This window comes from Aquarana catesbeiana, linkage group LG01 (assembly GCF_042186555.1).
Source record: "Aquarana catesbeiana isolate 2022-GZ linkage group LG01, ASM4218655v1, whole genome shotgun sequence".
NCBI classification, from domain to species: Eukaryota; Metazoa; Chordata; class Amphibia; order Anura; family Ranidae; genus Aquarana; species Aquarana catesbeiana.
Window position 1 is genome coordinate 641701163 of NC_133324.1, and position 13528 is coordinate 641714690.

Consider the following 13528-nt stretch of genomic DNA (forward strand, 5'->3'; position numbering starts at 1 on the left):
CTTTAACTATGGCAATTTGCAACAGTAGGTTGCTATAATAAATTACCTTACCTGCTTGTTTGGCCAAGTATCTGCTAATAGCAAGGCTCTGATTATAGATGACTCCATCAATTTCTAAAACTGGGAGCTTTCCAAATGGGTAGGCTGCAAAAAAAAAGTGGAAATCATAACATAAAATCCATTGGAAGTCATTGCACACTGTCCAGTGAGTATCTTCCCAGGTGAACTGCAGCAAAGCAGCAACAGTAGATAAAAAGTAGTAGAGTCACTCACAAGTTGAGCAGGAGTATGTGTCCAAATATGGAGTTTTTTTTTTCCAACATTTTGATGGATCATAGCGCATATCTATCCAGGTTTGAAAAAGATGGACTTTAGGCGATTGTAGCTGTATTCATGCGCTCTTGCAACAGCAAAGCAGAGAACTGTCATTTGCACTAACAGTTACATTTTGTAGACCAGCATTTGGCATATATTCCCTCCTTCTATAATTCAAGCAGTACTCATATATAAAGCATTAGCAAAATGTTAAAGTGGGAGTAAACTCCCTTGGTTCATTGGCTATTATAAGACTTACCTATAGGTACAGTAAATATCTCCTAAATGTGCACTGTTTAGGAGATATTTACTTGTGAAGCTGCCAGTGATTTCAACGATGAATGCACTCTGAAGGAATGGCATGGGTATGCCTTCCTTTAGAGTGCATTAGCCCTGTGCCAAGAACAGCAACTCCCACGCGCATGCGTGGGAGTGACATCTTTGCAGATCGTCCCTTCAAAGGACAGGAGCCCGCGTACCCGGAAGAAGACTGGGTGAAAATGGAAGCCCTGTCAGCAGTGACAGCATGCTGCTAGAGGGCTTCATTTTAAGGAAAGTTTCACATAATGTGCTAGTATGCGATGCATACTAGATCAATATAACATTGCCTTGCAGGAGGAATTTTATTGTTTGTTTACCAAGTTTACTACCACTTTAAGACCCCTTTCACACTGGGGTGCTTGTCAGGAATTTTAGCGCTAAAAATAGCACCTGAAAAGCGCCTCTCAAGCCTCCCCAGTGCTTTCACACTGGGGCGGTGCGCTTGCAGGAGGGGAAAAAAAGTCCTGCAAGCAGCATCTTTGGGGCGGTGCGGGAGTGGTGTATACACCGCTCCCAAAACACCCTGCCCGTTGAAATAAATGGGCAGTGCTGCTGAAGCGCCTGCAAAGCGCTTTGGCAGTGCCACAAAACACAAGCGCTTCTCACCCTTTCTTCGGCCGCTAGCGGGCGTTAAAAGCACCCTGCTAGCAGCTGGAAAGCGCACTATAACAGCGGTAAAGCTCCGCTAAAACTAGCTGCGCTTTACTGCTAACGCTGGCACCGCCCCAGTGTAAAAGTACCCTTAGAGTACCAGGCTCTGAAAAAAAACAAGACAGATAGTAATTAAAGGCTAAGTTCAACTTTTTTGGGTAGAATTTCACTTTTCATAATAAATACAAGCATTTTCTAATGTCTTTTCTGTCTCAGCCATCAGTTTCTTGGTCCCGTTCACATCTCCACGTAGCGGGAACTCACATTTCTGCATGTGGTTTTTTTGGGCGTTTTGGAGTGCTTTTACTTATCATGCATAGGCCAGTCTATTCATATGAATGGGTTGCCCTACATGCAACAATCGCCCCAAAGAAGCTCCAGAGCTTTTTTTGGAGCGGAGAGTGGTACGTTTTTTTATCACACTTTTTGGTGCATTTGCAGCACATTTGTTCCACGGCAAATGCATGCCTGTCACTCACACTCGGGGTGCCATTACATGGTAATGCAAGCACGCTGCGCATTTGCAGCATGTTTCTGGAACGCATGGCAATGCACGGGTTTTCTGTGCAGTTTGCCCTGCGTTCAGAAACACACAAATGTGAATGGAGCCTCGTTGTTCTTGTGTAAACACAAAAATTTCACTTTCAGGCCCCATTTACACCCAGCATTGTGGTAATTTTAATAGGCTGTCCTACACTTGGCAAAGTAGCTCATGGGACATTTTGGCATGTTGCGGTTTGCACATTGTTTACTGTGCATTTTGCTGCATTTGTCGCTCGTTTTCACATGGCAAAATGTGTGTTTGCTTCTGCATTTGGGATACTGTTAACAATTAGTGGCACCAAAAATGCAACTAGTTCATTTTAGGTGTATAAAGGTGGCTATACATTATACAATCTAGATTTACCAAAACTATATAATAAGAGGACACACCATCTACACCAGTCAGGTTCTCTCACTACATAGTTAATGGTATGTCTGAAGGAGATTGTACAATCAGATTGTATAGTGTATGGTGAGCTTTCTTGCAATTCCCCACAGAACATGAATGACATGCAGAATGTGAACAGTTGAGTGCAAAAAAACGATGTTAAAACACCAATGCCTCCACCACAGTGAAAAGTGCTACTTCCACTCCCTTAGAAAACAAGCCAGATGATGTTGCTATTCACTCTCGTGTTTGGCAAATACACTTGGGAGTTAAATTGAAGAGCCGCTTACAGATGCCACACATTTGACGTAATTCATTTTTAAAAAATGATATTGCACGTGCATCAGATACAAATCAGACAAACCTTCATGTTATCTTATACAAGTCATGCCGGGTGGCACTGTGCTGCGATCTCACCGCTCCTTCACTCACTACGCATCAGATCACCTTCCCTGTCTTCACTTTTTATTCCTACATGTGGAGTGTGAAGTCAAGCATTTGGATGGAGTGTGGCGTCTATTAGAGGCTCTTCAATTTAACTCCTGAGTGTTGTTAGCATTCACTCAGGGCCGGTGCTACCACTAGGCAAACTAGGCAGCCGCCTAGGGCGCACTGCTGCCTAGGGGCACCCGGCCGCTGGTTTCCCTCTGCGTCTGCGTGCTCTGCAGGCTGCAGCATGTAACTAACTCAGTCTGACCAGAGTGTAATTAGAGGTGCAGCACTGGAGCCAGTGCTAGAGGAAGCAGAGCCAATGCTTCCTGTATAGTGACGCCTTCTGTCACATGACAGGGCAAAGGGGGTGGAGTCCGGGGTGGAGCCAATGGGGCAGCAAAATGAGGTTTTGCCTAGGGTGACAAAAATCCTTGCACCAGTCCTGCATTCACTCTCATGTTTGGCGTGTTTTCTAAGGGAGTGGAAGTAGCACTTATCACTGTGGTGGAGGCATTGGTGTTTTAACATCAATTTTTTGCACTCAACTTTTCACATTAAAGTTAACTGTCCTTCCTGTTCTGTGGGGAATTGCAAAATATTCTCACACTTTTTTAATTTCAATTTATGAACATTAATATATGTTTTATGCTTTATGGACACATTTATATATGTTAATTAATTTATATATTTTTTGAGCGCTACTGTGAAAAATTATATAATTATATCTTTATTTATCACCTGTTGGTGTGTATTCATTGATATAAGTAGCAGCACTATTATTTATCATTTTGGTGTTTTAAGCGCAGTGCACACAGATTTATATAGTGAACTTTACAGACTTCCATGACACATTTCTCCTGTTTTCAGTACAAAAGCTCTGCTCCACATTGGCTGTTGTCTGATTGCTCAGCTCCTGCACACTCAGCCAAATGAATGATCTATGCAAGATGGGGGTAAGGTAGAAAAAAATTGACAGCTGTGTGTTTAGTAAAATCAGTGATCGCTGATTGCATTGGAAAACCATGCACCTGCAGAGGTGGGTGGGGGCAATCTCGAAGAAGGTAAGTGCAGGGTGTGTGTTAATAGGGTCAGCTAGTCGCCTCCTTCCTAAATCTTAATGGTTTTCCCAACCTAAGGGCCATCCAGGAAGTAATGGAGACGTTTTTTATACAACAATCTGGACACTGAGGTAGAGGCTAGGTGTAGGACGAATAGAAAGCTTTTTCTTTTCTGCAAAAGAGGTACAATAATGCAATACTGGTTCATAGGGGAGCTGGAATTTAGAAGAAAAAAAAAGGTGAATTTTAGCTTTTAAGGGTGGAAAGATAGTCAGGTATTGAAGAGCGCTATGGAATGGACTATGATTCATCAAAATGGTTAACCGATTAAACTCCTCTTGTTTGGACACATACTAAAACCCATGAGTGTCCCTACTATTTTCTATTTATCTAAAGTCAGGAAATTGTAGTCAGAATATTTATCTTTCCACTAAAACAAGTAGCATAACATCCACTGTGTCATCATTCAGAGCCTAATGACAGGATGCAAAAATTCCTGGACGAGACCTCAGTTATCAGCTCACTAGACAGTTTTTCACCTGCCAGGACATTACCAAACAGTGATCATGTGGCTATAACTCCGCTGAGTTATTTTTCATAACATAAAACATGTACATTTAGGTGAAAGTCCTTAGGTTTTGCAAACAAAGGGCAAAGTCAGATGGGTGCTTTCCTTACCGCATTGATCTAGGTGGGACAGGAAGGTGGGACAGGAAGTGATGGAAATCCCCCCAGCAGAGATGGAGAAAGCCATAGAAACCTGACCTACAAATCCTTCTTTACTAATGTGTTCCTGTCTTTGTCTGTGCCTGTTCGTGGCCTCATAAAAAAAAAGAAAAATACACATTTTACACTTGTTCTTTCTACCCAGAAAAAAAAAAGTCCTGCATGAGCTCAGATTTAAAGTGAAAGTTTAGCCTTTTCCTAAATAAGCTCTGCTCTCACCCCTTCTAAACTCTATTCTATCTACCCTGTGAAAGGAAGACGTGTATACAGCGGGTAAAAAAAAGTATTGAACATGTCACCATTTTTCTAGGTAAATATATTTCTAAAGGTGCTATTGACATAAAATTTTCACCACACGTCAGTAACAACCCATGCAATCCATACATACAAAGAAACCAAAACAAATAAATTCAGAAATTAAAGAAGTTGTAAAGGCAGAAAGTTTTTTTATCTTAACGCATTCTATGGCCTCTCCCTCCTGTTCAGTGCTTGCTGTGGGGGAACTGAACAGGAGGGAGAGGCCAGGAACACAGAAGAGGGACCCGAGAAGAGGATGATCTGGGGCGCTCTGTGCAAATCCACTGCAGGTGTTACCAAAAGAATGTTGAAAATTCCCGTGGGGTTTTTTAGCAGCAATCATTGAAAATTCTTTCAATTTCTTTTCAATGATTGCAGCTAAAAAACCCCACGGGGAATTTTCAACAATTCTTTTGGTAACATTTACTTTGGGGTGTGCAGCCACATCAGACTCTGTTGAAGTGTCAGGTGATGTTAGAATCCACTGCAGGTAAGTATAACATGTTTATTATTTTTATAGGGAAAAAACGAGCCTTTACAATCACTTTAATCACTTGCCGACCAGCGCATGCCGATTTACGACGGCAGAATGGCACTGGTGAACAAAAGGGCATACAGGTACGTCCCCTCTAAGAAGCGATGTCCGCCGGGTGCCCACGATTGTGTCACAGAGAGGTAGAATGGGGAGAGGCTTTTGTAAACAAAGCATTTCCCCGTTCTGCCTAGTGACAGGACAGAGATCACTGCTCTGTCATCGAGAGCAGTGATCGCTGACATGTGAGGTGTAGCCCCTCCCCCTTTGCACAAACCAATCAATATACGCTTATTGGGATTTTTTTTACCAAAAATATGTAGAAGAATACATATCGGCCTAAACTGAGGGAAAAAAATTGTTTTTTTATATATTTTTGGGGGATATTTATTATAATAAAAAGTAAAAAATATTGCTTTTTTTTTCAAAATTGTCGCTCTTTTTTGTTTATAGCTCAAAAAAAAAAAAAAACGCAGAGACGATCAAATACCACCAAAAGAAAGCTCTATTTGTGGGAATAAAAAGACATCGATTTTGTTAGGGTTCAACGTCGCACAACCGCACAATTGTCAGTTAAAGCGACGTAGTGCCGAATCGCAAAAAGTGCTCTGGTCAGGAAGGGGGTAAATCCTTCCGGGTCTGAAGTGGTTAAATTATGTGTAATAAAATGGAATGACACTGAAAAAGTATTGAACACATGAAGAAAGGGAGGTGTAAAAAGACATGGAAAGCCAAGACACCAGCTGAAATCTATAAGTAATTAGAAAGCAATCCTTGTCAGTGCAAATTAGCTGGTTTAGTCTCAACTGATGGCCTATAAAAAGGTGTCTCATAAGAAACATCTCATGATGGGTAAAAGCAAAGAGCTCTCTCTTAAGATCTTTGCAACCTTATTGTTGCAGTGAGCACTGTTGGGGCCATATTTTCACCACATAAACATAGATATACATTTCTTTAAAACGTTTTAAACTTTATTTACTTTCAAATGCTTTATATACAAAGCTAATATCAAAAGAATATAACAATGTAATGTACTACATCTGGGTGTACATGATGCAAGAATTCAAAAGTACTAAATAAACAATGGTATCACCTGTATGAATTACATGAAATAAAGTAGGAATAAGCTTACAGTTTGGTTCTATAAAGCCTGGATCTCCCATGATGTCACCAAGAATGGTCGTGTCCATGTTTGGTCCATAGTGTCACCAGGGAGACCCCACCCCTTTGCCTACAATTGCATGCAGGGTCCAGGAGCAGTCATTTGTGGCGGGTGAGCAACTAGAGTGAACATGACAGTGGGTTGGTGGGCATCGCTCATTATGATTGAGGATCTGCGTTGCTGGACTACACGATTGACACTGGTTTTACAGTTTATCGTGGATCACTTTTTTTTTAACTGTGTATGTAAGGATAAGCATCTGGTATGTATTTTTATGGAGAATCCTACATCATATTTTTTTTGTGTGGGGGCCCTCATCTAGGATAAGGGTCTGGTATAGATAAAGGGAATCTCTAACCACTTTGTTAACAAACAAAAGGAAGCAGCCAGGAGCTGCCATTTGGCTGGCAAATTAAAAACACATTTTTTCTTCATAAATGTCAGTTTTGCTGTAGTCGGTTGTTTACATCGTACAGATGTGCCACTTCATGGGCAGTTTTAGGGCAGTCCCAAGACATAATATTTAAAGCAATAGAGCATTTTTATTGTTTCACTTGAAGCATTTTTAACCACTTCCCGCCCAGCCTATTGTCAAATGACGTCTGGGTGGGACAATCATTGTTCCGGGTGGTTTCCATATGACCAAACACAGCCAGTGAATGATCAGTGTACCGCCTGCTGCTAGTACCATGTGATCGCTGTGACCAATCACAGCAGATCACTTGACCATTGTACACAACGAATGGCTTCCTTTCATGCAATTCTTACAATTGTGTTGCTAGCTGTGATTGGTCACAGTTATCACATAGTACAGACAGGGCCAATCACAGCCCATTTGTACCATGTGATTTAATGCAGCCAATCACAGCTAATCACAACAATACATACTGAATTAATCAATTTCATTCAGTAAAAATGATTACTTATACAAGTAAAATTCACTGGTATAAGCCAAAATAATGTGTAAAAATAATCCTGACCCTTTCTTCAGTGTAGTAAAGTGTAATAAAAAATGTAATAAAGAATAGAAAAAATATATATATATATTTTTTTTACATACTGTAACCAGTCAGTGTCCCTGATCACTGTCACACCAGTTATATGTGGACACTGTGCTGCACTGGTGGCAGTACATAAAAAAATTGTGAGAAAAACATTTTATTTTAATTTCTTCATTTTCCAAAAAAATACAACTTAAAAAAACACGCCATGCCTCTTACTAAATACCTTGGACTGTCTACTTTCCTAAAAAGGGTCCTTTGGGGGATATTTGTACTGTCCTGGTGTTTTCAAGGAATGAGTAAGTACTTCAGGGTTGACACATTTTCAGATATATATACACCATAGTTTGTGGTCTCTATAACTTTCCTACAGACTAAATAATAAACGCTGATTTGGGTTATTTTCATCAAAGTGTGGCAGAATGTAGTTTGGCCTAAATTCATGAAGAAAGATTTCTTGCAAAATTTTATAACAGAAACAAAGAAAAACATGTTTTTTCAAAATTTCTGGTATTTTTTCATTTATATATCAAAAAATGAAAAAAAAAGCAGTGATTAAATACCACCAAAAGAAAGCTCTATTTGTGTGAAAAAACATGATAAAAAATTCATATGGGTACAGTGCTGAATTACCGCGCATTTGTCATTTAAAGTGTGATAGCACTAAAAGCTGAAAAATTACCTGGGCAGGAAGGGGGTGAAAGTGCCCGGTATTGAAGTGGTTAAAATTAATGCTCCCTAAAGATCCCTCACTGCCTGAATCATACCGCCCCATATCCCTTCTACAACTGGACGTAAAAAATACTTGCTAACATTCTTTCATTACGCCGAAACAAGATTATCCTGCGTTTGATTCACCTAGACAATGCAGGCTCTAGGGTGGTGGTTAGTTTAGACGCAGATAAAGCATTTGATTCTGTAGAGTGGATGTATCTATGGGAGTGTCTTCACAGATTTGGGTTTGGCCCCAAATGTATTAAATTACTTCAATTATTTTACCAACCTCCCACGGCCAGGATTCAAGTCAACGGTAAAATCTCAGACCCCTTCCCTCTTTCCCGGGGCACCAGTCAGGGCTGCCCTATCCATTGCCATTATGGCACACCCAGATATAGGGGAGATTACTGAAACTATAAGTCTATATGTAGATGATATGCTACTATATTTAGAGGATTCCGGACCAACGTTATCTGATGCCCTGCAACTCATTCAATGTTTTGGGGGAGTTCTCAGGTCTGCTAATTAATTGAGCCAAATCCCAAATTCTGGACATAACTGCCCCTACAGTTGATCAAGCAGCCCTTCTGCTAGTGAGAGCAAGTCAAATCAGATATTTAGGCATTCAAGTATCCCGTGCCCTTACAGATCACATTAGCCTTAACCTTGAACCCCTTTACTCAGTTCTAAAAGATAAAACACAAACGTGGTCTCGACTCCCCATCAGAGTTATGGGCCGCATCAACTTAGTGAAAATGATCCTACTCCCCAAGCTTCTCTATATCTTTTGGCATACCCTCCTATATTTACTTTTTTTAAGTGTATGGAATCCATATTAAACACATTTGTATGTGCTGCCTCTTGTCACAAGCTATCCTGGTGAACTCTGAAAAGCCCCTCAACACTAGGCGGCACCACCCTACCCGATCTTGCTCTATAGTATGTTGCCTCCCAATGCTCCCATTTTTTTCTACTTCAATAAAGATGACAAAGACAGATACATCACCTTAGTGTGTCCTTGAAACTCTTGCCCCACAGGGCCATCCCCTCCAAGTCCTTCTTTCTGGTACCCGGGCAGTGCCCCAAGTGGGTGACAAGGGCAGCATGCTTTTCCATCTCCAAAAGGTCTGGCAACTGGCCTTTCATTACACGAAAGCTCCCCCATTCCACAACCATACACCTCTGTGGTACAATCTACAGCTTCCTGAACTAATCACAATACCAGATTATGAACTTGAACTCTGGATTGATCACGGGGTCATCTTACCCTCCGGTGTTCTGACAGATAGTGGGATCAAATCAGTTCAGGACCTCAAGGCTGGATTTAGACTATCAAACCACGTTTTTCCATTATTTACAACTGCGCCAGGCACTTAGTATTCAATTCCGGGACTCCATCCCAAGCCTTGAAACACTCTTTTTAGTTGAGCTGATCATGGGTCAAGACCCCAAGAAACCTCTCTCGATTTTTTACAACCATCTGGTGCTTCCCGCTGCCACTGCCCTAGCTTATCAACTGAAATCCCGCTGGTTGGAGGATGTTGGTGCAATAGAGGATGAAGACTGGGTCACAGAGAGCAATACAAACCTGACAGAGCTCCTACTCTTTCTATTAATGGGGGGGGTCACAGAGCGCAATACAAACCTGACAGAGCTCCTACTCTTTCTATTAATGGGGGGTCACAGAGCACAATACAAACCTGACAGAGCTCCTACTCTTTCTAGCAACGGGGGTCACAGAGCGCAATACAAACTTGACAGAGCATCTTCTCTTTCTATTAATGGGGGGTAACAGAGCGCAATACAAACCTATCAGAGCTCCTATTCTTTCTATTAATGGGGGGTCCGTGCCATCTCCCTGCACCTCCATGCTCTTACATCGCTGCTGCCCACTGGAACGCCTCCCTGAACAAGCTTTGGACTCCCGAGTAACCACAGATATTCCATAGAGACATACAAGCCTGAATCTCACAGACCCCATGTGAGTAGCTATTTGGCTGTTATTTAATAAATTCAGTTTTTTAAAGATATTGCACTTAGTTTGGCGGACCTTGTTTTCTTTTATCCTGTTTTCCAGAGACTTCGCTATTAAGGAAGCTGCCACTAGTGCTGTTTATCATTTTATGGACCAATTTTTAAACCGGGACTATGTCCATACTTATTCATCCTTTTTACCTATTACCATTGTTGTTATCAATTTATCACATGCTCTAGTTATTGACATTTATTAACTGCTTCCCGACCGCCTCACGACGATATACATCGGCAGAAGGGCATGTACAGGCAGAATCACACGTACCTGTACGTTGCCCTTTAAGAGGCGATTTGCGGGCGTGCCCGCCAGGAGCTTCGTGAGCATGATTGCGGGTCCCGTGGACTCGATGTCCGCGGGGATACCCGCGATCGTCTCACAGAGAGGAAGAACGGGGAAATGCTAATGTAAACAAGCATTTCCCCGTTCTGCCTAGTGACACTGTCACTGATCATCGCTCCCTGTAATCGGGAGTGGTGATCAGTGTTATGTCACACACAGCCCCTCCCCCCCACAGTTAGAATCACTCCCTAGGACACACTTAACCCCTACAGCGCCACCTAGTGGTTAACCCCTTCACTGCCAGTCACATTTACACAGTAATCAATGCATTTTTAATTGCACTGATCGCTGTATAAATGTGAATGGTCCCAAAATCGTGCCAATAGTGTCCGATGTGTCCGCCATAATGTCGCAGTCATGATAAAAATCGCTGATCACCACCATTACTAGTAAAAAAAAAAAAAATTTTTATAAAAATGCCATAAAACTATCCCCTATTTTATAAACGTTATAACTTTTGCATAAACCAATCAATAAATGCTTATTGCGTTTTTTTTTACCAAAAATATGTAGAAGAATACGTATCGGCCTAAACTGAGGAAAAAAATTTTTTTTATATATTTTTTGGGGATATTTATTATAGCAAAAAGTAAAAAAATAAAGCGTTTTTTTTCTAAATTGTCGCTATTTTTTTATTTATAGTGCAAAAAATAAAAAACGCAGAGGTGATCAGATACCACCAACAGAAAGCTCTATTTGTGGGAAAAAAAGGATGTCAATTTTGTTTGGGAGCAACGTCGCACGACCGCACAATTGTCAGTTAAAGCAACGCAGTGCCGAATCGCAAAAAGTGCTCTGGTCTTTGGGCAGCCAAATGGTCCAGGGCTTAAGTGGTTAATATTGTTTGTCACAGGGCGCAATACAAAGCTGACAGAGCTCTTACTCTTTCTATAAATGGGGGGTCACAGAGCGCAATACCCTGACAGAGCTCCTACTCTTCCTCAATATATGTAGAATTTTAAAAATGTTTTGGCTGTAGTTAGGTTTTTATTAACTTCTCTAGCTTGGAATGTAACCCTGTTCCAGCAAATCTTCCATAAAAAGGTCTTTACAATTCACTTGCAAAACTAGAATTTATGAATGCAGGTCTGCTTTAAAAAAGCTGGAGAAAAATACTCATAAAACAAGGTAGTTTCTTAATTGATCTCCTGAATTGCACTGGAAAAATGACAACTGAATGTTCTAGTTCTAATAGTTGTGTTGTTTTCCAAGCATGAAAATTGAGAAGCCATTTACTACCATGTCATGCTGTCCCAAGCATGAACTTTATACCCTTTGATTATTTTAATCTATGTAACCATGATGAAATATAGTTAAGCAACCGAGGGCTGAGTTACAGATTAACGTTATTAGAGCCATATGCGGACTGCAGCTATCTGTAGCCAACATTCAGTTGTTTCTGTTCTGAATGCTCTCAATGTAAGTTAATATCTTAACTGACTGCTACAGGTTGCTGCTAAATGACTTTACTTTTACTTCTTTCTTCGCTTATGAAGTGAATGTGAAATTATCGATTGCATTAAAGCAAACACCTTTTTTATACAAATGTGCTAAAATGCATGACACATCTTCTTCTCAAGGGAATGCTACATCCCTAAATCGTTACTAACCTTGAAAGGATACCATCGCTTTGATGTATATTTTGTTGCATTTTGAAATATTTGAAATACTGCCCAGACTGTAAACATACACTTTAAACAACTCTCAGTTTTTGTTCCAGAAAAAAAAAAAAACTGGGACTGTGATCATGGTTGAGAACAAACTTCAAATGTTGCTAATGTGAAATCTATTAATATATAGCAAAAAACAATCTCTTGTTTTAATGGCTGATAGCAAATACCATTAATCTAAATAGAAATCTAACGATTACATGTATTCTTTTTCATTCATTAATGGATGCAGGATTTTAGGACAACTGAGTTATACTGCCCCCTGCAGGAGGATTTGGACACTGGCAACAACAAACAGTTACTAGTTTGGTATAATCCATGACACTCCCAGCATGCCTCACTTTTTTGCTAGTGTCCTAGAAAATGACAGCCTGAAGGGCTGGGGATGAATTTTAGATATCTTTTTGATGCAGGGGACTTGGACAGTGTAGGCATCTCATCTCTCAGTCAACATTTTGGAATTTTGTCCCTGCAATACTGGACCTCCAGACCAGAGGGTCATTCGATCTGGATTCAGTCAGACAATGCTATGGCAGTGGTGTACATCAACCATCAAATAGGAACCAGGGGTCTGCCCAGACAAGAGGAGTAGAAATGATTCTATCCTGGGCTGAACTTCATGTTCCAGCCTCATCAGCTGTTCATATCCCAGGCATAGACAATAGGCAAGCAGACTACCCTAGCCGGAAGGGGCTGGATCCAGATGAATGGTCCATATTCCCAAAGGTGTTTCAGGACCTGGCCTCAAGGTTCAACAACAAAGTGGACAGTTTTTTTTCTTCAGGTGCAGAGGTCCTTTGTTGGCTCTACAGGATAAGTATAACATGATCTATTCCTTTCCCCATCTACTTCGCAAGATTGAGATGGAAGGCATTCCAGTGATACTCATAGTTTCAAACTAGTCCAAGGGGATATGGTACTCTGACCTGGGTGAGCTGCTAGCAGACAGCCAGTGGAATCGACTGAATCTTTCATCCCAAGGACCAATTTATCATCTTTCTTCACAGTTGGCAGCTTTAGCAGCATGGCTGTTGAAGCACAGGTTTTAATAGACAGTCACCTCTCTGATTTAATAATTCCCACATTGTTAAAAGCAAGAAAGTCTACATCCGACAAGGTCTACCATGACACAGGATGGAAGGCATGCTGCTGTGGTGTGGGGACTGGAGCTTTTACCTCAGGAAATACTCTGTGGGACAAATACTCACCTTTTTACAATCAGCCTAGTTCAACATTTGGCTCTAAGTACCATTTCAGGGGCAAATTTTGGGCCTTGCAATCCCGACCAAAAAAACACTAACCAACTGTAACACCATGGGATTTGAATTTGATTCTGTCAGC

At 41.0% G+C, this 13528-nt stretch overlaps 1 protein-coding gene across 6 annotated transcripts in view; it reads right to left on the bottom strand.

Moving 5' to 3' along the window:
• The window catches only part of LOC141109728 (hematopoietic prostaglandin D synthase-like), a 65419-nt gene that overhangs the window by 14532 nt on the left and 37359 nt on the right, over positions 1-13528 (bottom strand). For all 6 annotated transcript variants that reach the window (XM_073601056.1, XM_073601050.1, XM_073601051.1 and 3 more), the window contains one exon: positions 52-144. In XM_073601056.1, coding sequence (XP_073457157.1) covers positions 52-144 — 93 coding nt within the window. The remainder of the gene's footprint in view (positions 1-51; positions 145-13528) is intronic.